Genomic DNA, 25826 nt, shown 5'->3' with positions numbered 1-25826 from the left:
TCATCTGTCTGTTGGAATAAAGAAATTGGGGTATTATCATAAGCAGCTTGTTTAGCAAAGTGAGCGGCCAGTTCGTTTCCTTTACTAATGGGATCTTGTTTTCCAGTATGGGCTTGGCATTTAACTATAGCCAATTTTGATGGCTTGGTTATAGCTTCTAGGAGGGATTCTATTAGTTTTTGATGCTGAATGGGCTTGCCAGTACTGGTCTTGAATCCCTTGAGTTTCCATAATGCCCCATGATCATGGCAGACTCCAAAAGCATATCTAGAATCAGTATAGATAGTTACAATTTTTCCCTCTGACAACTGACAAGCTCGGGTGAGAGCTATCAACTCAGCTGCCTGTGCGCTTAAACTTGAAGAAATTCGGTTTGCTTCCAGCAGGTGGCCACCTTTGACCACTGCATAGCTGGTTGGAGGTGTTCCATTTTCCAATCGTAAGGAACATCCATCCACAAAAATGATCTCCCCTGTTCCTAAGAGTGTTTCCTGTAGGTCTGGTCTAGGTTTTATAACCTTAGTTATTTCGTCATGACAGTTGTGGGGCTCCCCTTCCTCTTCAGTTGGAAGAAAAGTAGCTGGATTTAAGGTGGAGCGCCTTTCTATGGTAACGTTTGACAACGTACAGAGTACATTTTGATAGTGTATTGCCCTAGCAGCACTGAGATGTGAGGTTTTAGCCTGTACTAAAATGGAGTGTACGGCGTGAGGCACTTTTACCGCTAGGGGGCTCATGAGCACTATATCTGTACTGGCTAGCACGGCCTCTGTTGTGGCTGCTACTGCTCTGAGACAGGTTGGAAGTCCCGCAGCCACTGGATCTAATTTTTTCGAAAAATAGGCTATTGGTCTTTGTTTTTCTCCATGGAGCTGTGTTAGTACTGCATTCATATATCCCCCCTTTTCGTCCACGAACAGAGTGAATGGACGAGAATAGTCAGGGAGTCCTAAAGCTGGCGCAGAAAGTAGTGCACTTTTTAAGTCACACAGAGCCTTCTCAGACTGTTCATTCCATTGTACCTGACCAGAAAGGGGGAGGCCAGGGGTGTTCGCTAAGGTTTGCAAAGGCTGTGCTCTTTCAGTGAAGTTTAAAATCCATTGCCGGCAGTATCCTAGAATGCCTAATACAGACATAACCTGTTGCTTTGTAACAGGTCTAGGAAGATTTTGGATGTGTTTATACGGTCTTTAGAGAGAGCTGTTGTTCCGCAAGTAATGTCATGACCTAATAGTTTGGACTAACTGCAGTTTTGCTTTCGACACTTTATGGCCATTTTCCGCTAAAAACAATAGCAATTTTTTGAGTATCATGTGCACAAGCTTCTTCAGTAGTACTACACACCATTATATCATCCACATACTGTATCAATATACTATCTTGATCTGGCCAGAATCCTTCTAGATTTTGAGCAAGTGCTTGACCATACACGTAAGGAGCCTCTGTATATCCCTGAGGCATAACGGTCCATGTCCAACGACGGTTTTGGAAAGTAAAGGCAAACCAGTATTGAGAGTCGGGGTGCACAGGAATAGAAAAGAAAGCGTTAGCAAGGTCAATAACAGAGAAATAACGGGTGGACGGGGGTATTGTAGAAAGAATAGTGGAAGGATTGGGAACAATAGGTGCCCTGGGAAAAATTGCAGAATTAACTTGTCGAAGATCTTGGACAAATCGCCATGAACCGTCAGCCTTTTTAACAGGTAAAATGGGAGAGTTCACTGGAGAGAATTTAATTGGGATAATTGCTCCCCATTTTACGAGATCGGAATGTACGGCGGAGATCCTGGCCTCTGCCTCAGGAGACAGAGGATACTGGGCATGATGCGGGCGGAAGGAGGATTTTGGGTAAATCACCAGTAGCTCACAGTGTGCTATCCTTCCATAATCATTTTTCACCTGGGACCACAGTGCATCGGGAAGTGAGGAAAGCCAAGAGGGATATGTAGTCTGTAATGAAAATGTGGAGAGGGTGGGATGGCATAATGAACGGATCACTGGAAGGTCATCTCGAAATAAAACCTTAGTTATCAAATGATCTGAAGTATCAAAAATACCCGGAGCAACGTGCAGCCAGTCCGTCCTATTGAGACATTGTTCCACCCATTCCCCAATTTCGACCCAGCAAACGGTGCTCGATTTAACATGGGGAACCATCCATCCATCCATCCATTTTCCAACCCGCTGAATCCAAACAGGGTCACGGGGTTCTGCTGGAGCCAATCCCAGCCAACACAGGGCACAAGGCAGGGAACCAATCCCAGGCAGGGTGCCAACCCACCGCAGGACACACACAAACACACCCACACACCAAGCACACACTAGGGCCAATTTAGAATCGCCAATCCACCTAACCTGCATGTCTTGGGATTGTGGGAGGAAACCGGAGCGCCCGGAGGAAACCCACGCAGACACGGGGAGAACATGCAAACTCCACGCAGGGAGGACCCGGGAATCGAACCCAGGTCCCCAGGTCTCCCAACTGCGAGGCAGCAATGCTACCCACTGCACCACCGTGCCGCCCAACATGGGGAACCGAACCTCCTAAATAGAAAACGCTTTGTGAATATGTGAGGTGAACTGAAGCAGCGGCTTTGGTGGATGAGAAAAAAATGCAAGGGATATGGAGGGTCTCTGGGCTAGTACCTGAAGATAGAAAAGATTCTAACCAAGGTGTGTCCACTTCAGCAGGGAAGTACTGGGCAGTACAGTGGAGGGTGTTGGGGACCTGCAAGTGGGCAAAAAGACATGAAGGAAAAGAGTGTAGGGCTTTAAGGAGAATGGTGTGTGGGGAGATGTTTAGGGTCCAGGCTGCAAAAGAGGGTTTAGGGTGGGGGGAGGTTTGTCACAGGAGTTTAGGAATAGAACAGTAAAACCCTTGATCGGTTAGAGAAATAGAGAGGGAGAGCTTAGTCATCAGATCCCTTCCTAACAGATTAACAGGGCAGAGCTGATTTAACAAAAACCGGTGTGTCAAAGTGGAACCACTGGAATGAAGCTGAACCCGAAAAGGTTTAGACACCAGCAAAACATGTGGTTGTCCGGAAGCAGTAAGCACAGTCACTGTATCTTTCGAGGCAGGGACCTCCTTCAGCGAAAGGGTAGAACGAGTAGCTCCAGTATCAACGAGAAAAGCAGTTTCAGTGCCATTCACCAGCAAAGTCAATAAAGGGTCTGTGTCCGCATGGCGAGTGAGCAAAGGCAACTGAAGAGAGTGGCTGGGGGTCCCTGTGAATTCCTAGGACCAAGGAATATCCCCAGGTTCAGGTAAGGGAGGCGGGGGAGGACGCTTATGTGGGCAATTGCGGCCGGAAGTGTCCCGTCTCACCGCACCCATAACAGGCATAAGATGTAGGTGCTTGATCTGAGGGGAGAGGCGGCTGAGCAGACGAAGAATTCGGATTAGGAAACAAAAATCCGCGACCTCTCCCCCGGCCTCGCCCCTGTCCTCGGAAAAATCCTCCACGTCCTCGACCCCTGCCTGAGGCGGTTCCAGCTGCATAATAATTCATTTGTGCCGCGATTAACTTGGTCTGAGTATCTGACTCTTTTTGCTTAGTCTGTCGTTCAGCATGTTCCGCATGTCGTTTAACTTCATCAAAAGTGGCACTTTCCCATCCAATACAGGAAGTGCGTACCTTATTTTGGATATCACTTCTGAGTCCTGACACAAAAGGAGGAACTGCTGCCTTGGTACGGTCATCTGAGTTGTCTAAGCCAGAATGGTTTGTCATCAAGTCCTGAATTCGGTGTGCCCATTTGTCTACCGTCTCATCTTTCTTTTGTTTGGCAGCTGAAATAAGGGACCAGTTGGTGCCCTTTTTATATTTTGCGGCTATTGCAGTTTTCACGGGTTCCCATTGGGCAAGGAAAGGACCCTCATTATTTTGTCCATGAGGCAATGCCTCATTCCACTGCCACTGTGCTCCATTATGCTGCCCATGGTTGACAGTAGCCCAAGTGGTGCCCAACTTTCTGTGTAGCACCTGGGTCCATTCGGCCGCACTGGGCTTGTACATGTCATCCAGTTGCTGCAATTGTTCCACAAACTTCAACCCACCGATTACCTTAGGATCAGGCAATTCGGACACTACGTCTTTCAGCTCTTGAATATCCCAGTTACGATGTATCATTATAGTAGTGGGGTTATCGTTTCCTGGGGGTTGTGTGGGATCATGTCGGGGGTTAGGGACCTCAATTAAAGGGCATGAAAATGTGGGTCCTAAAGGGTTTGGGGACTCAAACGGGGTAAAGTTTTCAGGGGACTTATTTCGGAGGGTCTTGCTTCTAGTACATTGTGAAATGGAGGGCTTTTTGTGTGAGTTAGAAGAGCCTCCCGTAGCCCCTAACAAGTGGCCGTCAGTCTCATCATCCAGATCCGTATGTGAGGAGGGGTCGTAATGATATTGTTCATCAAAGAAGTCATCAGTAGCTGGGGCATCGGTTAACACAGGAGCCGATGGGGCAAGGGGTGAAGGAGGTAGTGGAAGGGGTTGCGGGTAAAGTGGTGGGGAAGAGAGCACGGGATATAAAGGGTCTTTTTTAGCACTTCTCTTCCTCCTTCCTTCAGACTGGGGTCTCGAATCAGCCTGCACTTTCTGTAAAGCTATAAGCAGCTCTTCCTTTTCCTTTCTAGTCTTAACTTCGGCAGCTAAAAGCTCATTCCGTTTCTGTGCTGCTTCCAACGTACGGTCTTTAATAACCAATTCCCATCTGTCAAACATATCCATCCGATAAGGACCTCCATTACAACAACCCTGTGTATTTCTGCACAGTATTTTTCTAATTTCCTGTATCTCACTCATAACTCCGGTTCCTTCCACTGGCCATCTACCCCCACTCTGCTTATTCCACTTCCTACATGCCTTTTTAAAATCTAACCCAGTCTTCTTCTCTATTAACTTCCTTGGGGAACTGCCTTTCGATCCCGGGGGTTTACTAGGAGCCTGGTGATTCTCTGAAAATAATCCCTCCAACAGAGGCTTTTGGTGTCCTAGGGGGATAGGTTTTACCGGTTTGCTGACTTGTTTCCCCATAGTGGGTGGCAGGATATCACAGAAAACAGCTCAGCCCCCCTTTTTTTTTCTCCTCGTCCCACTTGTCGTCCGCTCCGGCTCCTGGATTTCAGCTCAGGTGACTTCGTGTCCGTTTATTGGGTTCAGCAGAATCCTACGTCAATACTCAGCGTGGGGTCCGGGATATGGAGGTTTTTACCCTGATCCCGTCATCACACGCCTTGTATGCGTCAAACTGCTTAGGTATAGTCTCCGTCTCCTGAGCAACCCGTCAGAACAAGATTATGACCAGACGCCAAATGAGAAACATGACCTCCCCCTTATATTCAGACACACATTTTCCGGCTTTTCCACTTTCACCCCTATTCCTGTATTTATTTATAGGGGCGTGCCACTCGCCCACTTCACAAGGGATGACTCACTAACATTCAAACTTGTGCCTATTTTCCAGAGGGTCCCAAGAACTGTGTTAGTGGAGGTATTAAGTGGTGCAAATGGACAGAGAACATTCTGAAACTGAAGCTGTAGCAGACAATAAAGTTGAACATGATGACACGGAAGAACTTTTGCTGAAAAAAGGAGCTGTGTCTGTTGTCTGGAGATACTTTGGTTTTAAAAAACTGGATACTTATTTAATGTTTGCAGATTCATATTCAGCTATGAAGCAATGCATTTTTACCATTCTTTACATGTATATATCATATTAATTGGGAGATGCACTTCAAGCACTGAAATCCTAAATACATTTTATGTTAGTATTAACAAATGGAGCATCTCATCTCATCGATGACGTAGGCAAGCCAAATATCCACTTTGTTTAAAACATGCCTTGATTTTTAATTGCTACTACTATTGTTGTCACTGCCACTGTGCACGTATGTGTAACTGGATGCATGCAAGGTGGGGTTTCACCCGCAACCTTGAACTGTATTCACTAGTTACAGAATTGATTTATTGAGTGGATGAACGTGTTGATGTGCTTATTACAATCAAAGAACGAATATGAAGCTTTCGTTCCTTTATCCGGACTGTGTAGGACACTGTATTCAAAGCAAGTAATCCCCCTGTGTTACGATATAGCGGGTTGGATAATGACTGACTGACTGACTAATCCCCCTGTCATTTCATGTGCTCTAACAAATGTGTGTCATTACAAGCTAAACAGTTGCAACTCATATCTGAGGATGATTGTGTTTGATTGCGCTCTCAAAGCAGCATGAATCTGTTTAAGTAATTTGTTAAAGGATAAAACTGGCAATAACAAAATCCTGTGTCTTTCTGTTTGTTGTCTTTTTTAATAAGCATTTTTTCTCCAATATGATGCTGAACTTCTCAAAAACACAACTTTGCCAGACATGAATTCTGCTGTTTTTCTTTTCAGCATGTGTTGATGTGGTGCTGTATCATCACCACTGTAAGCCTTTTTCATATGTAGTTTTTATTCACATTTTTCTTACATAATTTTGTGGTTACGCAAAGTGCAGTACCAGCCTTACTATCGATGTGACATTCCTACTATCAGCACACCTAAAATAAATAAATGCACTTGATGCATTAGTATTAACAGGGTTGAATATGAACCATAGGTAATGGTATTGGTGTTGGGCAAGTTGCCACCTACATAATGTTATGTACTTTGGTATGAATCTCAGGATAGCATGCCTCTAGATGCCTTTTCAGGTTTGTAGTGATCTTTCTTGTGAGCTTCGTTCCACATGGCTTACACTGGTTTTATGTTTTGTCAGCGTTGTAATTAAAGTTGGTCCATATGTCTATTTTTGCCTGAGAATCATGTTGGCCAACATAGTGGAGCAGGATTCTGGCTGAGTTGATGATTTCATGATTGCACCCAAACTAGTGTTATCCAATTACAAACGTGCACACAGGTTTTTAAAATTGTACCAGTGCATTCATGCTTATTTGTTGGCAGATCATGTTGTGTGTAATAGAGATGTGCAAAGAGCCCCACATTGCTCATTGTCCAGTTGTCTGTTTGTAATATTTTCGTTTTGTTTATTTTTCATCAACAACAATTTTAAAGGCATTTGTCTTAGTTTTGATCGTTAAAGGCATATTTTTATTTAGTTTTTGTTCTGTTTTCTTCACGGAAAAAATGTCATTGACAAGTATTTTTCATCCTAGTTTTTATCAACAAAATGAACACTGGTGTGAGGCTCCCATTTTACTTAATATGTAAATCTACTGTATATTGCTGCATTTTGTCTGAGGGTGATGAAAGTCTGAGTATTATCACAATGATCTGATGGCAATTGAGACAGACCAGGCGCCAGTATTCCAGTTTTGATTGAAGTTTTTGTGATGTGAAAGGTGTGTGAACTTGCATTTCTCACTAGCAGACATTATTAGTAAGGTAAGTTTATGTAAAAATTAATCTGCTCACATATTGAAAACTTTGTGTATTTCCCAAACAGAATTTTAATGCCAAAATGCTATTGACCTTAAAATACATTGTTATATTGAACTTTTTGACCATAAGTCTTATCAAATTTTGTATTTTTAATTGTACTTGGTTGTTTATATCCTTGTATTTATTTTAGGACAGTTTTTTGCATTAATAATAGCATTAGTATTATATACCATCTTTTTTTCTGTTTGTTTGTAAAGAACTGGTGCCTGTCCTTGCAGATACCTGCACTGGATATGACACTAAGTTACAGAAGTTATACAACCTAACAATATACTGAGATATTTAATGTTTTTTATGTCTGAATATATTCAGGTTTGGTCTTAGTATATTTAAAATTGGTCACTATGATTGAAAAGTAAGGCAGAACTGAAGGCTGCATGTGAAGAATCATGGTTGTTTTTTTTTTTTTTTTTGGTTGGTTTGCATACTCTGCCTGTTTTGGCATGCACTTTGTTAACCCTTAAACCACCAGAACTGGCTATAGTCAGTTCCCAATTCAATTTGCCAGCATGTTTGTGCCGAGTATATTCAGAAAAGTAGATTCATTGAATGTCGCAACCAGCTAGAGTTGGTTTCCAGTGCAATTTGGCAGCATGCCAAAGCCGAGTATATGCGGCGACATACATTTGGCGACATACATTCATTGAACTCTGCAACCGGCTAAAGTTGTTTCTCAGTGCAATTTACCAGAACGCCGGAGCCGAGTATATTCGACGATGTATATTCATTGAATACTGCAACTGTCGCAGGGGGCGAGTATAATCGGCGAATTACATTCCTTGAACCCCGCAACCGGCTATAGTTGCTTCACAGAGCAATTTGCCAGTACGTCAGAGCTGATCAGTCAGTGCCATATATTCATTGATCAGCCAGCTCACGACCACTGCTGGCCCCGGCAGAACTGCAGCACCACTGTCTCTGGGATTCAGCTGCTGCACTAGACGATCCTGCAATTATCAGCGTTTACCTCTGTGTGTTTGCGCGCAGCCAATTCAACCGCAGTTGGCTCAGTGATTTACTGAATTTCATCAATTGCGTCAGTTGCACCTTGAACATATAATAATAGATTGTTGCAGTGGTTTTTTTTTTTTTTAATAGTTTTTACAGTTCATTTGCAGTGTGTAAAATGATCAGTGTTGCAGTAATTGTGATGCTCTTTGAATTAAAAAAAATACGTGTTCCATTAAAATTTCACATTTTCTTTGTGAATTGTGACATTTACTTAAAAAGTGCAGCTAAAAAGTATTTGGCGTCCAGGGGTGCATTAACCCCCAAGTATGTGGCGGTTTAAGGGTAAAGTTGCCTTCCATAGCCAAGAACAGTTTTGTCAGGTTACCAGGGGATAATGGTCCTGTGTGTGATGTTGTGTTCAAACATGGTTTCAGGAAATGTGTAAATATATTTGTGTGGACTTAAAGGTAAGTTTTTAAATTATGTATCATTATTAACTGCCTTCTTTTTGCTTTCACAGCTCGAAAGGCAACTCCATGAACTGAGCTATGAGCAAACAGAAACACGTATACAAAATGAGCGCCTTCGACACCGAAATGAAGATTTGCTAGAACAACTGGAACATACTCGACATGAACTGCAGACCACACAGTTCCATTTAGGCCACCTGCAAGACGAAGCTCAGCGTGAGAGAAAACGTAAAGACAAGTAAGAACCATAAATACTGTAGCCTACAAAATATTACCTTTTATTCCCTCATATTTTAATTAAAAATGAAAATATAGTCCACTACTTAGTCTTACTAAATTCTGACTGACTGACACCAAAGAATGGTTTTATATTTATATAATTCATAGTTTTCACTTGCAAATTAAATGTTTTTTAAATACAGTATATTTCAAGATACATAATGAAGAAGACCGTCATTTTTCTGGTTAATTACTTCTTTGTCTCTTAATGTTTTCGGTTTAAACTGTAAAACTGAAATTTATTACATAAATCATCAAAACGTATATGACAGGTTTTGAACACTTCGCGGATCTAATGCCCTTATACATTAAAGCAATCATATCTTCTGATTTGAGTGTAAATTCATCACACCTTCATTTCAAACAAACATAGTGGCAATCATTTCTAGGAATGCATGCACAGTTTTTAATGGGTAGAAAGTTGCGATGCACGTTTCTTCTCTTTGCTGCCATTTATGAGAATGCATACACTTACACAGGGACAGAAAAGTTCATATTCAGCAAATACAAAATTAAGATAATTTATTTTTGTAATATACTTCTTTATTATAAAAAAAAAAAAAAACTACCATGGAATACATGTTAAGTTGTATTTAAAGGTCAAATATACAATATATCCTGTAGTGCTATCAGAATAAAGTGGAACCTTGGTTCACGACCATAATTCGTTCCAAAACTCTGGTCGTAACCCGTTTTGGTCATGAACCGATGTAATTTCCCCCATAGGATTGTATGGAAAAACAATTAATCCGTTCCAGACCATACAAACTGTATGTAAATATTTTAAGTTTTTAAGCATAAATATAGTTAATTAAACCATAGAATGCACAGTGTAATAGTAAACTAAATGTAAAAATATTGAATAACACTGAGAAAACCTTGAACAACAGAGAAAAGTAACACTGCAATAGTTTGCACTATAGCGCTACCAACCGCTGGCTAAAAACACTTTTTTTTAATGAGTTTTAAGCACAGAGGAAAAAATGAACATTTGAAAAAATCCGTAATTTAATAAATCACCAAGAAAAGTAACATTGCAACAATACACGCTACGAACCGATCGCTGTAAACAGAAATGAAAACAAAAACAAGCCCAGTGCATTCTTTAACTGCCTTCTCTACCTTATGTGTCCAGCCCTCTCTCTCGCTCGCTCGCCTGTGTGTGTGTCTCTCTCGCACTGCCTGTGTGTGTGTGTGTCTCTCTTGCGCTGCCTGTGTGTGTCTCTCTCGCATGCCTGTGTGTGTGTGTGTGTCTCTCTCTCTCTCGTACGCCTGTGTGTGTCTCTCTCTCGTGCGCGCCGGTGTGTGTGTCTCTGTCTCGTGCGCCTATGTGCGTCTGTCTCTCGTGCGCCTGTGTGTGTCTCTCTCTCTCTCGCGCACACCTGTGTGTGTGTGTTTCTCTCTCGCGCGCCTGTGTGTGTGTGTCTCTCTCTCGCGCTCTGTGCCTGTGTGTGTGTGTCTGTCTGTCTCTCATGTTTTTGGTCGTAAACCGATTTGTACGTGTTCAGAGACGTTTGTGAACCAAGGTTCCACTGTACTGTGTCACACTGCTGGCAAGTTTTTTTGGTTTTTTTTGAGTAAGTTACTTTTGCCACCAGGGGGCACCCACACATTCAAATTACATATATGTAAGTCAGCATGATGTATTTTGGAACAAGCACAGGCTGTTGTCAAGTGCTCCTATCTTTATAGAACTACTGAAAATGTAGAATAAACTAATTTTGTTCTAGCGCACACATAGTGTGTACATTTAAATAGCAAGCACTGCCATTGGTTAATACACTGTTTTTCTTTAAAAGGTAACTTATACTAATGTTTTCTTTCTTTATAAACATTATTTGTCTTAACTAAATTTTCAATTAAAACAGTCCTTAACAGTTAAATGTTAAAGCAACTTTAGCCTACAGCTGTTTTCATCTCTTTGTACAATACTTGCAAAAATGTGGTACATTTGTGTAGTTATCTGCAATACTGCTCGTTAATACAGAGTTAACTGTTTAAAGACGTTAGTAAAGCACAATGGTTAAGTTTTCTCTACAGAGTATCAGTGTACTATACACCAGAGTGGTACTCCGTCAGCACCTGTGTAAGCGATTTACAGCAATTCAGAGAGCAGGGCCAATGAAGGAAGCAGCAATGACCTCACAAAGAACACATTCAATTAATGCGGCCATTCACCCTCATTCTGTGATGGGATTAAATAGCACTGTTCTTTCATGTGAGCAATTTCTTTCATTGTTTGTCAGTAAAATTGATAAAATTCGCTGTGGTATTGTTCCAACTGACTATAAACCTCCTACTGTTAATCATGGTATTGTATTCGAATCTTTTGATCCTGTCTCACTTTCACAGCTAAAAAGAACTATTGACACCCTTAAACAAGTCCCCAGTCCTCTGGATATTGTACCACCACGCCTCTTAGTGGAAGCCTTTGATGTTTTGGGCCCATCTTTACTAGCCATTAATAATAATAATAATAATAATAATAATACATTTTATTTATATAGCGCCATTCCCATGCTCAAGGCACTTACAGAATATAAGACAGAACGGCAGGGTATACAGTATATAGCATTGTACAAACCAGATAAATAAATAAAGAAGATTACGACAGTGAATTCAGAGAAAAAAAAAGCCTAACAGACAAAATAATTGATTGTCTAGCACACACACATACAGGTTACATGAGCATCTTGACATAAAGGTAAACTGAGAGAAGGGTAATAAAGTCAAGTAGAGCTAAAAGCTTTCCTGAACAGATGAGTTTTGAGTTGTTTTTTAAAAGAATTCATGGAGTCAGCTGACCTGATTAATTTTGGTAGGTCATTCCAGAGTCTGGGCGCTATACAGCTGAAGGCCTTGTCACCCATGGAGTGTAGATTAGTGTGGGGCACAACAAATTTGCCAGAATCAGAGGACCTTAGTAGGTGGGCAGGCACATAGTGATGGAGAAGGTCGGTGATGTAGTTTGGCTACAGGGTCATGGGGATCTGCTGGAGCCAATCCCAGCCAACACAGGGCGCAAGGCAGGAAACAAACCCTGGGCAGGGCACCAGCCCACCGCAGAGATATAAACAGATGATGTATTTATGTTAGTTGAATTATTTAGATCTTTAATTTTGTTACAGAAAAAGTGGAGGAATTCCTCACAGACTTCAGTAGAAGAGGTAGTTGGGCCAGATGCGGGTTCGAGTAGTTTATTAACTACAGAGAACAAAACCCTTGGGTTATCATGGCCATTTTCTATTATTCTGCCATAATAAGTGTTCTTGGCAGAAGTTAGTGCTTCTCTGTAAGCTCTTTGGTGGTCAGAGAAAGCCTGGATGTGCATGTTGAGGCCAGTCTTACGTGACATTCTCTCAAGGCATCGGCCAACTGCTTTCATAGATCACAATTCTGAATTATACCAAGGAGCTGAACGTTTAAAGGAAACCTCCTTATGTTTTGACACTAGAATTACCAGAGTCTACGAAAAAACTCGTAGATCCGGCCCACCTTAAAACTGTTCTCACCTCTCTTTTGTCTTCTAAATGTGCCAATTAAGATGAGCAGCAAAAAGCCGGCAATTCCATCCCCCACCATCGCAAAACGTTCACTAAGTTTTCCCAGCTCATGCCTTGTTTGATTATCTGGGAGTGACTGAACTGGAGTTTTAGAGTGGAAATAATAGATCGTTATTTGGAACACATGCATTTCATGTGTGCTCCTTTTCTACAGTAATCTGTGTAAACACATTGTTAAAACAGAAACTTTTTCATATTTTAGTAATAAATGTTACAAAATGTAGGCATAAACTATAGAATGTGTGAAGCCTGACAGCCAAACAACAAATAAACACTTTCACAAAAGGTTCAAGGATATAACAACACCTTCCGTGGCGTAACGCTGAGATTTGCTGACTCAGAGCACGGCAGTCCTACCGCGCTGTAGAGACCCGAGTTCGATTCCCTGCTGGGGAGGAACTGTTTTTTTTTTTTTTTTTCTTTGTAGCCTCAAACGGACATAAAATTTATAAATTGGTATGCACTGTAAATTGTTAAGTTTAAAATGTCAATCGCGGTTATTTCTGTTGATTAATTCATGCTTTTTTTCCTGTCAGAACAGGATCTTATTCAGCTTATTCAGCTTCTGATCTGACTCTAAGTAACAGCGCCAGTATAAATCACACCCAATCTGACGCTGTTCGTTTTCAAATAATATTGCATTACTTCGACGATGTTTTCTGATTGGTACTATTCGCATCATAAAATGATTTCTTCAAAACGTCACATATATTTGTTTTGAGATAATGAATAGAGCTGCAAATTACAGGTGCTTGTTCAGTGTAATAGGAACCATAGCACAGAGAGGTGTGTACACTGCAACAAGTACACATGTCGTAAATGTAGGAAGGGCGCTCCTTGGGTGAGCTATAGCGCGTCTTTATGTGAAAACAGCAGTGTCAGATGGGGAGTGTCTGATGATTGCATATAGCACTGAAGTTACTGCTCTTTACAATGCTTTCCTCTGCATGTCCTGGAGTACAAAAGAAACAGCATACAGCAACATGTGGGGACTGGCAAGATTGGGGGAGAAAAAAAAACACGCGGTCGTATGTATCGTGATACACTGCAGAGCTATAGTGAGTCTTTATGTGAAAGCAGCAGTGTCAGATGGGGTAGGGAAGGATCCTGAACGCGACTGAGAGAATGAAAAGTGAATAAAAAAAACAAAAACAAAGCTAACCTTTACAAATATCATAAATTACACCGGGTGTTACAGACTGAAATCAAATGTATCTTTTTATTCTAAAATAGTAAAAATAAGAGCAGTTCACTTCTCAAAAGGGAGTCGTGCAGGATCAAACTCGTGACCTTTTGATTCCCAGTCAGCAACTGATACTGTTGCGCCACAGGGCCATCGTAGTAAATGAGTGTCAATGTTGCACACTAAGGTGGCTTTTTTTTTTTTCTGCAGTTATATTTTTTGAATAAAAGCGCACTTGTTGTGTTATATTTGTACCTTTCGAGAAAGTGTTTCTTTGATATTTGGACTTTAGGCTTCATACATTATATAGTTTATGCCTACATTTTGTCATTTACTAATAGAATATGAAAAACGTTTCTGTTTTAAAAATGTGTTTACACAGATTACTGTAGAAACGGAACACACATGAAATGCATGTGTTCCAAATAACAATCTGTTATTTCCACTCTAAAACTCCACTTCACTCCCAGATAATCAATCAAGGCATGAGCTGGGAGAAGTTCGTGCACATTCTAAGTCGGTGGAGGGATGGAATAGTCGGCTGTTTGCAGCTTGTTTTTATCTGCATGTTTAGAAGACAAAAGACGATGGCGGAGAGGTGCGAACGGATTTAAGAAGTGATTTAAGGTGGGATGGATCTACAAGTTTTTTCGTAGGCTCTGGTAATTCTAGTGTTAAAGGAGCTGTTTTATCTAATGCTGAATGAAGGGCTGAGTTATAGTGATCAACAAGACTATCTAGTGTTGATAGAATAGGTGAAGACAGAAAAAGATCAGAAATGGATCCAGAAAGGATAGAGGGACAGATATTTTTAAAGTTTCTTTAAGAAATTTGTCGTTTACAGGTAAGAGGAGGGAAAGGCAGTGAGACAGTGAAAAATACTGCTTTATGGTCAGAGAGTCCCAAATCAGTGCTATAAATGTTGGCAACAGATAGTCCAGAAGTGCAGATCAGATCCAATATATGACCACCAGAGTGGGTGGGGAAATCAACATGTTGTGTCAAGTCAAAACAGTCCAGTAAGGATAGGAATTCATTTCTCAATTTAGATGTGGGGATGTCAATATGGATGTTGAAACCACCGAGAAGGATAATTCTCTGAGAGTAAGAGCTTAATAATAATAATAATAATTCATTACATTTATATAGCGCTTTTCTCAGTACTCAAAGCGCTATCCACACAGGGAGGAACCGGGAAGCGAACCCACAATCTTCCACAGTCTCCTTACTGCAAAGCAGTAGCACTACCACTGCCACCTGTGAGCTTAGGTGGGTCAAAAGTTCAATCAGATCGGATAAGAAGGATGCATTGTATTTTGGGGGACTATAAAGCACAATGAGTGAGACAGGACCTGATTCCATTATTAGTTTAAGAGCCAGGCACTCAAAAGACAATGGACAGTCAATTGGGATTCAATGATTCTATTAGTGCGGGGGTTGTGCCCTCATTTTTTAAACATGCTGCATTGTGTCCTGGTCTAAAAAGGCAGAATTAGATCCTGGAATTTTAGCCAATTTTCTCCTGATTTCCCAATTGCCATTTCTGGCTAAAATATTAGAAAGAATCATTTGTAATCAATTGGTTGATCACCTTAACTCCAATAATTTATTTGAGATCTACCAATCTGGCTTTAGGCGTTATCAAGGTGTTGAGACGGCCCTCCTTAAAGTATTCAATGACGTCTCTATTATTACTGACTCAGGTGGCGCTGCGGTCCTTGTCCTCCTGGACCTAACTGCTGCCTTTGACACTATTGACCACGAGTTACTGCTGTTGCGGCTTGAACATCTTGTTGGGCTTAAAGGGGCTGCTCTTAACTGGTTCAGGTCATATCTAACTGGTTGACGCTTTTCAGTGACTTCCTCTTTTACGTCTACTGCTCCTCTTAAATGTGGTGTTCTTCAGTGATCCATTTTGGGTCCTATCTTATTCTCTATATACCTTCACCCTATTGGAGCTATTTTTAGGAAATTTAACATTTCTTTTCACTGCTATGCTGATGATACACAGGTTTATATTCCCGTCTGCAACTCTGCAATAAATCAACTTCACAACTGTCTTTCTGAACTAAGATCCTGGATGGCTAATAATTTTCTTGATCTGAATCAAAATAAAACGGAGGTACTTATAGTGGGTCCATCAGCTAAAGCCTAAATTGGTCTTGGACTTCTCGGCTCTTTCTCTGTCTTTTGCAAACCTCAAGTCCGCAATCTAGGTGTTACCTTTGACAATAACCTCTCTTTTGAGAAACAAGTTAATTCTGTAGTCAAGAGTTGCTTTTTCCAGCTTCGTCTATTAGGTAAGATCAAGCCTTTTTTATCTTCTAGGGATCTTGAGAAAGCTACTCATGCTTTTATCTTTTCTCACCTTGATTACTGCAACTCGCTGTATTCTGGGATTAGCAAATCCCTGATACACAGGTTACAGTTGGTCCAGAATGCTGCCACTCGCTTTCTGGTTGGGGCAAGAAAGTATTACTCTGTTTCTCCAATATTAGCTTCTTTACACTGGCTAGTTTTTAAATCTTTACATGGGCTTGCTCTTGCCTGTTTATCCGAATTATGTGTTTTACACCAGCCACCCAGAGTGCTTAGATCTTCTGGTCAGTTGTCTCTTGTTGTCCCTTATACCAAGTGTAAAACTAAGGGGGACAGGGCTTTTGCAGCTGCTGCTCCTCACCTGTGGAACTCTTTACCTCATCACATAAAGGAGTCGTCTACAATTGAACTGTTTAAAACAAGATTAAAGACTCATTTCTATTCACTTGCATTCCGTGACCTTCAACAACAACATTTATTTACAGTATATAGCACATTTTCATACAAATAATGTAGCTCAAAGTGCTTTACATGATGAAGAAAACAGAAAAAAAGACAAAGTAAGAATTAAAATAAGACAACACTAATTAACATAGAATAAGAGTAAGGTCCGATGGCTAGGGAGGACAGAAAAAGCAAAAAAACTCTAGATGGCTGAAGAAAAAAAATAAAATCTGTAGGGGTTCCAGACCATGAGACCGCCCAGCCCCCTCTGGGCATTCTACATAACATAAATGAACAATCCTGTTTGTATTTAGGGTTCTCATGGAAGGTCTTGATGATGATGGTCATGTAGACTTCTGGCTTTTAATCTATCAGTGCAGGAACATCATGGTGCTTTGAATAGGTGGTGGTGGCGCAGTAATACTGATGTTTTCCTCATTGTGATTATGTAACATTACTTCTATTTATTATTTATTTTATTTATGTTATTTTATTTCTATTTATGTTATTCATGTTAATTGTATGTTTTTCTTTAATTCTATTATTGTAAAGCACTTTGGTCACAGCATTCCGATGTTGTTTTAAATGTGCTATATAAATAAAGTTGAGATTGACATGATGTTAAGTATTGGTCAGTTGTGAGTGTGGTGAATGGTCAAACTAATGAAAAAATGGGGTTGTGAACTCAGGTTACATTATCACTGGAAAGCAAAAGTTTTCTCAGCTTGGACTACATCTATACCAGCTTCATGATCAGTGAAAGTAAACAATAATTATACAGATATTTCAAAATAAATAATCTCTGCTGTATTAACTACTAAAAATGCAGAATGTCACTCATGAGTATAATAAAAGTCGTCAAGAACCATATGTAGTAAATCTTCAAAAAATAGATAAATAAATTGGTATCACTATATATAGCTAGAAATAACTAAAAATTAAAACAGACAGTTGTCTGTTCTGCATTTAAAAATTGTACCGATTAAAGTAAAATGGTGATGTTGTAGCACTGTTTGATCACTAACTGAAATGCACAAACCTGGTTTATTTGTTTTAAAAATGACTAATTTGAAGCTAACAATTGCCATATTAATAAATGCTTGGATGTACCTGTCATTTGTTTTTCCACACCCTGTCTGTGAGTGGGTGTGTGAGTGACAAACCACCCACAACTGAACACCAGCAAAACCAAAGAGCTGGTGGTGGATTTTAGGAGGCCCAGGCCCCTCACGGACCCCGTGATTATCAGAGGTGACTGTGTGCAGAGGGTACAGACCTATAAATACCTGGGAGTGGAACTGGATGATAAACTGGACTGGACTGCCAATACTGATGCCCTGTACAAGAGAGGACAGAGCCGATTATACTTCCTTAGAAGGCTGGCATCTTTCAACATCTGCAATAAGACGATGCAGTTGTTCTATCAAACGGTTGTGGTGAGCGCCCTCTTCTGCGCGGTGGTGTGCTGGGGAGGCAGCATAAAGAAGAGGGATGCCTCACGCCTGACCAAACTGGTGAGGAAGGCAGGCACTATTGTAGGCACAGAGCTGGGCATTCTGACATCTGTGGCAGAGCGACGGGCACTGAGCAGGCTCCTGTCAATCATGGAGAATCCACTGCATCCACTGAACAGTATCATCTCCAGATAGAGAAGCAGCTTCAACGACAGACTGCTGTCACTGCGCTGCTCCACTGACAGACTGAGCAGATAGTTCCTCCCCCACACTATGCGACTCTTCAGTTCCACCGGGGAGAGGTAAACAGTAACATTATACAATGTTATTGACTAATATACCTGCCTCGCACTCTCCACCTTGCACTTTTTAACTTACACTGTGTTTTTATCACTCTTTAATTAATATTGTTATTAATATTGTTTTTATCAGTATGCTGCTGCTGGAGTATGTGAATTTCCCCCTGGGGATTAATAAAGTATCTATCTATCTATCTTTTTGTAAAGGTTGTCAAAGGTGAGTTATTGTTGCTGGCTTTGTTGACTATGACTCCTTAATGTGTAAAATATATTTGCAGCACTGTCATTTGTTATTAATACTGCATTATCAGTTGAAGAGAACCAGATGGCTCATATTGGAGAGAGGCTTGATTAACTTGATTATAGAGAAACTCAGACTTATTTTACCAAGAAATTTCACCTTGGCTATTTGACCCCCACGCCCACTAACACTTGGCCAGTTACCTTAACTTGCATGTCTTTGAGACGTGAGAGAACTTGCAAACTTCACAAAGATAGTGTAGTGCCCGAGATAGGGATGTCTACACTCAGATCAGCTGGTCAATAGACAGGAAGTGTGGCATACACCCTAAAGCATTGGACTTTAAACTATAAGATTACAGCTTTAATTCCTGTATCTGACTCACTGTTTGACTGTAAACAAATCGCATATATAGTGCAGTGGTTAAGGCTTTGGACTTTAAACTACTCACACTGTGTGACCCTGAGCAAGTTATTTCACCCACCTGTGGTCCAATTGGGGGGGAAAAAAAGAAATGTAACCACTGTATTTCAGATGTTGTAAGTCACTTTGTATAAAAACATTGGCTAAATAAATAAATTTAAATGTAAACATATCCTACCTATACTTCAAACATAAGAAATATATGCAAGCAATACTATTTATTGATCGTATAAGTTGCCTTGCATAAAGGTATCAGACCAATATTCCATAGTAATAATAAGACCCCTCATTTTGAAGGTGAAGTAAATTAGACTAGGGAGAACTGGGAGATACCAAACACCATGAACAGTGTCACAATTTTAATATGACATCTTTAACAGAAGAGTGTCCATATAGAGATACTTCACGTCTAGAATATTACCAAAATGGAGTCTTTAGTTAACAAAGAACACAAACCGGGTGCACACAAAAATAAAACAAAAACCCACCTGCCACTCAGAGGCATGTTTGGGGTGGCTCACCTAATTGTACACCTTCAAAATACCACCATACCACCTCAATCATTTTTCTCTCTCTCTCTCTCTCTCTCTGTCTCTCATTCACACACACACACACACACACACACAAATATGACTCTGGGCTCTTCCTCTGGTCAAGGAACTTTTCCTCCAACTTGCTTCCAAGCCATAAACTCCATCAGCATTTGACTTTTAACCAGCTTTAATTCCTCTCTTATTTTCCATTATGGCCAATTCCTACAATTCCTAGAATCATGCCCAGGATTTGTGGCAGCCTTATTTATGCTATAAGAACATGAAGCTAGAACTCTTTCTGGTGGTTGCTGGTATCCCTGCACCACTGAGCATTTAGCAGCCCTTAAAAGGGAAGGTCTTTCTTTAAAGAGACAATATATTGCTACTTAGTTGGTGAGCTGGAGTGAGCTGGCCACATGACAGCCATTACCAAACCCAAATATTGTAAGCTTGCAGTGATCTCTTCACCATCTGCTGTGGCATCACTCTCTCAAGACAGACATCCTTAATGTGTGTTTTATTACTTTTACTCTATAATCATAGTTGAAAATTTCATGGTTTGGCCTATGCCTCATACTGTACGTATCTCTGTGTCTCTTCTGTCTTGATTTCTCTTTGCTGGTATATTTTCCAAAGATCTTTCATCCAAGTTTAAACTATTGATTGCTATTGTGATGGTGCCCTTCCCCCTGGCAAATGTTTACCAGCAGTTCACTCCTTTTAAGCAGTTAAAGCTGTTAAGCTTGGATTTGAGTGTGAACAGGTAATAAATAGTTGAAAATATAGAATATTTTGTCTATCCACAGTAGCAGTGTGTGCAAGCCACAATGAACTCTTGAGCACATACTTAGAATACTTCTCTTGAAGTAGTATGAACCACTAAGCTGTAATGAGAACTATCTCAGTCCAGGAAGTCCTGTAGTGGTGTGGCTGAGGTTGGGTGTGCACTATTTGATTTTAGCCTAATTTACAAATTGAGTTCTTTTTCAAATTGGCACAAAATCATAGAAAGATATTGAAGGTCATAATGTGGTTATTTGTAAGGTAAGAGATTTTTTTTGACCTGGCCCAAATGGTTTTTTGACATGTCAAAAAAGTTTGGAAACTGTCTTGAGTGCATCGGTCTTGTAAGCAAATTCCCCATTTGATTTCTTATTGACCAATTATGAAGTGACTCATAGTTCATGCTTTTGCAAGCATTTCTGTAAAAAGTTTGTGAATGCATAAGAAGAAGAACAAATTGGTTGATCTGTGGCAAGAGAACTCTCCTTTATAGGAAATACCTTGATTGAGTGATCAAAGGAGAAATTCAGAGGAACATTGCCCAGCAGCCACAAACTACTGGTAACATTGCATGTTTCTGCTTTTCACAGAATAGTCATAAGGTATAGGGTAATGAGTAGCATATTTAAAAAAATATATGTACAGTGAAATATCATATTCTCAAAGTATTAAACTGCATATGGCAAGATTCCTGGCACCGGCATTGGAACGTGTGAAAATCACATATTGTATGTCTATCTAAGCATTGTCAAACATTTGCAAACCCTTGACCTTTGGGTTACAAAGATGCTGTAAAATCTAAATGAGCCATAAAGGGATAACCCACATTAGCCCATCTCCCAAAGCTCTATGGATGAAACGTCTTCTAAGCTGAATGCTTCCATGTGAGCAAAATTAATTTGTTTCCTTCCAGCCCCAAACTCCTATATTCTCAAAGACTACTACACTTTCTTCCCCTGTACGTGAATCTTGTGAATCTGGGTCATAGCACCATTTGTTTCAGTCCAGGAATTTTCTCTGTGGGGTTGCAGCTAACTGCACTGAACTACACTGTCCCATTTTGGAACATAAAGGGAGGACTGTGCAACATCAGTCAGGCTCTTGCTCAGCTTCCTAATCCTACACATAAACTTTTATTTGCTTCACAAGTCATATATTGTAATTGCATTTGGAACAGAATATCTTATAAAGATTTACTGCACCTAGGCTACCGGATGTAGGAATTTTGATTGATTAATAATCATTAAGATGGCCACCCAGGAGGATGCCATAACATTAATCCAATAATTCGGCTCCTACTTTATTTACTTTAATCATCTCTGTTGTAGGAGGCAGGTCTCCAGCCTTTAGACTTCTATCAAGGTAACTGAAGCACACTTGTTTTAAGAAACAGAATAATGCAATTTATTGATAAACATAATGAGTATAGAAATATAGATAGTATGATAAAAATGCATATATATTTATATTGAAATATAAAATTGAACACAGACAAACTAGACACACAAACATATAGGCTGGCAGTTTACTAGTATATACTGGTATTTAGAGTTCTATTTTTTATCTTGGCACAGCTAGATAGTTTTATGATGCCAAGTCTTTATAGTTGATATCAGATGTTGTGTGGAGTTGTTGCTTTGTTATTGCTCTGGTTTCAAGTGGAAGTTTCTTCATGTGCTAGAGTTTATTCATTCTCTTTGCTGCATAATCTTTATCAGTGCTGTACTGCTGGTTCTTCACCTTGCCTTCTGCTGTCTTTTGCCACTTCATAGGGAAAAGAAATTACTCATTCTAGTCCAAGTGTTTTGATGCTGAAGTTCCTTTCTTGAAGTCATGACTTCTGAGCATTCATCATAGTACTGGCACACATCTTTGGCTTGACCTACTGGGTCTCAGCTTCTGGTCCACAAAGATAAGAGTTTGTCAAATACATCTCTCCAAGCAACAGGCTTATAGCTTTTAGTTTGAATGAAGATTTTAGAAAGTCATTTTGGAGAGTTCCCACTCCCTGAGAGAATCCCAGAGAGGGCGCCCCAAGAGAATCCCCAGGAAGTTTAGTGAGTCTCCAATGAATATCCTGTAGAAAGATTCATCTTCCATACAGAGAGATGGAGTACATGTGGTTTTAAAGGAAGTTTGAATGTTCTCCTGATTGGAATAAAATCACTTCCAGTTACAAAATCGGCATCTTCTGTTAGGTGGGTTCTTCTGTTCATCTTAGTTGTTATCCCTTGAATTATCCTTGATGGTGTTTGTCCTTGCTTGAGTCAATTTCTGGCTCAAGAGGTCTGCAGAGGAGCCTCTGGAGAGTTGTCAGGTCACCTGTGATTTACACCTTTGTTATCAAATGAAGTCCACACAGAAAAAAAAACTATAGCATTTGTAAACAACTTTTGTCATATATTGCACAAATATACAAAAAACCCAAATCTATAACAGTTTTAAAAAAATTACTAACTTCAGGTTCTGTCTAATATTGCACAAAGGCATCAGAAAAAATAAAACAACTGTAAAATTCTACTGAGGAAACATCAAGTTGTGTGAGAGAAACACCAGTCTGCCCACAGCATCTGGCTTTACAGCTGTACGGTTACTTGTTACAACATTTTCTCCGGTGCTGAAAACCCTCTCAGAAGGGCTGCTTTCCTCATACAATACCACAACTCCTCTCGAGGTACCCTGTCATATGCTTTCTCCAGGTCCACAAAGATGCAATGCAACTCCTTCTGACTTTCTCTATACTTGTCCATCAACACCCTTAGAGCAGATCTTTCTTGGCATGAAGTCATACTGCTGCTCACTAATCATCACCTCACTTTTTAACGTAGCTTCCACTACTCTGTCCCATAACTTCATACTGTGGCTCATCAATTTTATCCCCCTGTAGTTACAACAGTCCTGCATATCCCTCTTATTCTGCACTCCTCAGGCATCCTCTCACTTTCCAGGATTCCATTAAACAATCTGGTTAAAAACTCCACTGCCATCTCTCCTAAACACCTCCATGCTTCCACAGGTATGTCATCTGGACCAACGGCTTTTCCATTCTTCATTCTCTTCATAGCTGTCCTTACTTCCTCCTTGCTAATCCGTTGCATTTCTTGATTCACTATCTCCACATCATCCAACCTCTACTCTCTCTCGTTCACTTCATTCATCAGCCTCTCAAAGTACATCTGCTCAACACTCTTTCCTCACTTGTGAGTATGTTTCCATCTTTATCCTTTATCACCCTAACCTGCTGCACATCGTTCCCAACTCAGCCCCTCTGTCTAGCCCAGTGGTTCTCAAACTGTGGGGTGAGCCTCCCTAGGGGGGGGCGCGAAGATGTGAAAAAAGAAAACAAGAATTTAAAATATGAAAAATACATCTATTGAAACCAAAACAAATTAACTTAAACTACATTCTGATACTAGAAAAATAGAGTTAGATAAATGTCGATAAAAGTTAAGTAGGTATAATAAAATATGCATCTATGATATATCCTTAATTAAAAAAAAACAAATTGGTATTAATGCTCCTTTCAAAAAAACGTTAGGGGGGCGCGATTAAAACTGTTATGAAAACTCTGGTTGCAAATACTTAAAGGTTGAGAAACGCTGGCCTAGCCAATTGGTACAGGTCCTTTTCTCCCTCCTTAGTGTCCAACTTCTCATACAACTCATCATTCTTTAGCCTTCGCCACCTCTCTCTTCACCTTGCGCCTTATCTCCTATTACTCTTGTCTACTTTCTGCATCTCTCTGACTATCCCACTTCTTCTTTGCCATCCTCTTCCTCTGTATACTCTCCTGTACTTCCCCATTCCACCACCAGGTTTCCTTTTCCTCCTTCCTCTGTCCAGATCTCACACCAAGCACCCTTTTTGCTGTCACCCTTACTACATCTGCTGTAGTTTCCCAACTAGTCTGGTAATTCTTCCCTACCATCCAGTGCCTGTCTCACCTTCTACCTCAACTCAACCTTGAAGTCTTCCTTTTTCAATTTCCACCATTTGATCCTTGGCTCTGCCCTCACTCTCTTCCTCTTCTTGATTTCCAACATCATCCTAAACACCACCATCCTATGCTGCTTATCTACACTTTCCCCTGCCACCACTTTGCAGTCTTCAATCTCCTTCAGATTGACTCTTCTGCATAGGATGTAATCTACCTGTGTGCATCTTCCTCCACTCTTGTACATAACCCTATGTTCCTCCCTCTTCTTAAAATACGTATTCACCACAGCCATGTCCATCCTTTTGGCAAAATCCACTATCCTCTGACCTTCTTCATTCCTATCCTTGACACCATACCTTGCCTTCACCTCCTCGTCTCCTCTGTTCTCTTCACCAACATGTCCATTGAAATCCGCTCCAATCACCACTTTCTGTCCCTTGGGTACACTGTTCATCACTTCATCCAACTCACTCCAAAAATCTTCTTTCTCATCCATCGCACACCCAACTTGCGGGGCATATGCACTAACAGCATTCATCATTACACCTCCAATTTCCAGCTTCATAATCATTACTCTGTCTGAAACTCTGTTCACCTCCAAAACACTCTTGACATACTGTTCCTTCAGAATAACTCCTACTCCATTTCTCCTTCTATCCACACCATGATAGAACAATTTGAATCCACCTCTGATCCACCTGGCCTTACACCCATTCCATTTAGTCTCTTGCATGCAGAATATATCAACCTTCCTTCTCTCCATCATATATGCTAACTCTGTCCCCTTACCTGTCATACTGCCAACATTCAAAGTTCTAACCCTCGGTTCCACTCTTTTTACCTTCCTCCTCTCCTCCTGCCTCCAGACACGTTTCCCCCTCTTCTATTCCTTTATCTTCTTTGGCCAACAGTAGCCCAATTTCCGCCAGCGCCCTGTTGGCTAACAGTACTGGTGGCGGTTGTTGTTAACCCAGGGCTCAACTGATCCAGTATGGAAATTTGCATTGTTGTCCGCATGTTGATTTGGCAAAATTTTACACCGGATGCCCTTCCTGATGTAACCCTCCCCATTTATCCGGCTTGGGACCAGCATGAAGAAACACACTGGTTTGTGCATCCCCTGTGGCTGGGTTACCAGTTTTCAGTCTAACCATTTTCTTAAGTAGTGCCCAGTTTTTGCTGTTAATCTACTTCATTTAAGTGATCTGCTATTTAAGACTCTGACTTTTTAAATCAGGGATGAGTAATGTCGGTCCTGGAAGGCTATAATAGCTATAGGTTTTTGTTCCAACTTCCGGGTGGACTATAAAAGGGCCCAGCAACCACCACTCACTGGCCAGAGTCGGGAAAAGGAGGACAAAGCTTAGAGGAGGAGTGGTGGTGCCGAAGGAGAGTGTTGTGGTGATTTACTTTGTGTCTGTTGGGACTGTGGGGTCATGGGGAAGACGTGCCCACAGGTGAAGAAAAATAAAGGTTTGTTTATTTTTATATGTGCCTCCAATAT

The 25826-nt window shown here is 40.7% G+C and overlaps 1 protein-coding gene across 1 annotated transcript in view; it reads left to right on the top strand.

The window, feature by feature from the left end:
- cracr2b (calcium release activated channel regulator 2B) overlaps nucleotides 1–25826 on the top strand; it is a 199784-nt gene that overhangs the window by 136432 nt on the left and 37526 nt on the right. The window contains exon 8 of the mRNA XM_051922047.1: nucleotides 8915–9102. Coding sequence (XP_051778007.1) covers nucleotides 8915–9102 — 188 coding nt within the window. The remainder of the gene's footprint in view (nucleotides 1–8914; nucleotides 9103–25826) is intronic.

The sequence above is a fragment of the Erpetoichthys calabaricus genome, chromosome 2, assembly GCF_900747795.2.
Source record: "Erpetoichthys calabaricus chromosome 2, fErpCal1.3, whole genome shotgun sequence".
NCBI lineage: Eukaryota > Metazoa > Chordata > Cladistia > Polypteriformes > Polypteridae > Erpetoichthys > Erpetoichthys calabaricus.
The sequence above is the reverse complement of the archived record's forward strand: the minus strand, read 5'-3'. Positions and strand labels throughout refer to the sequence as shown.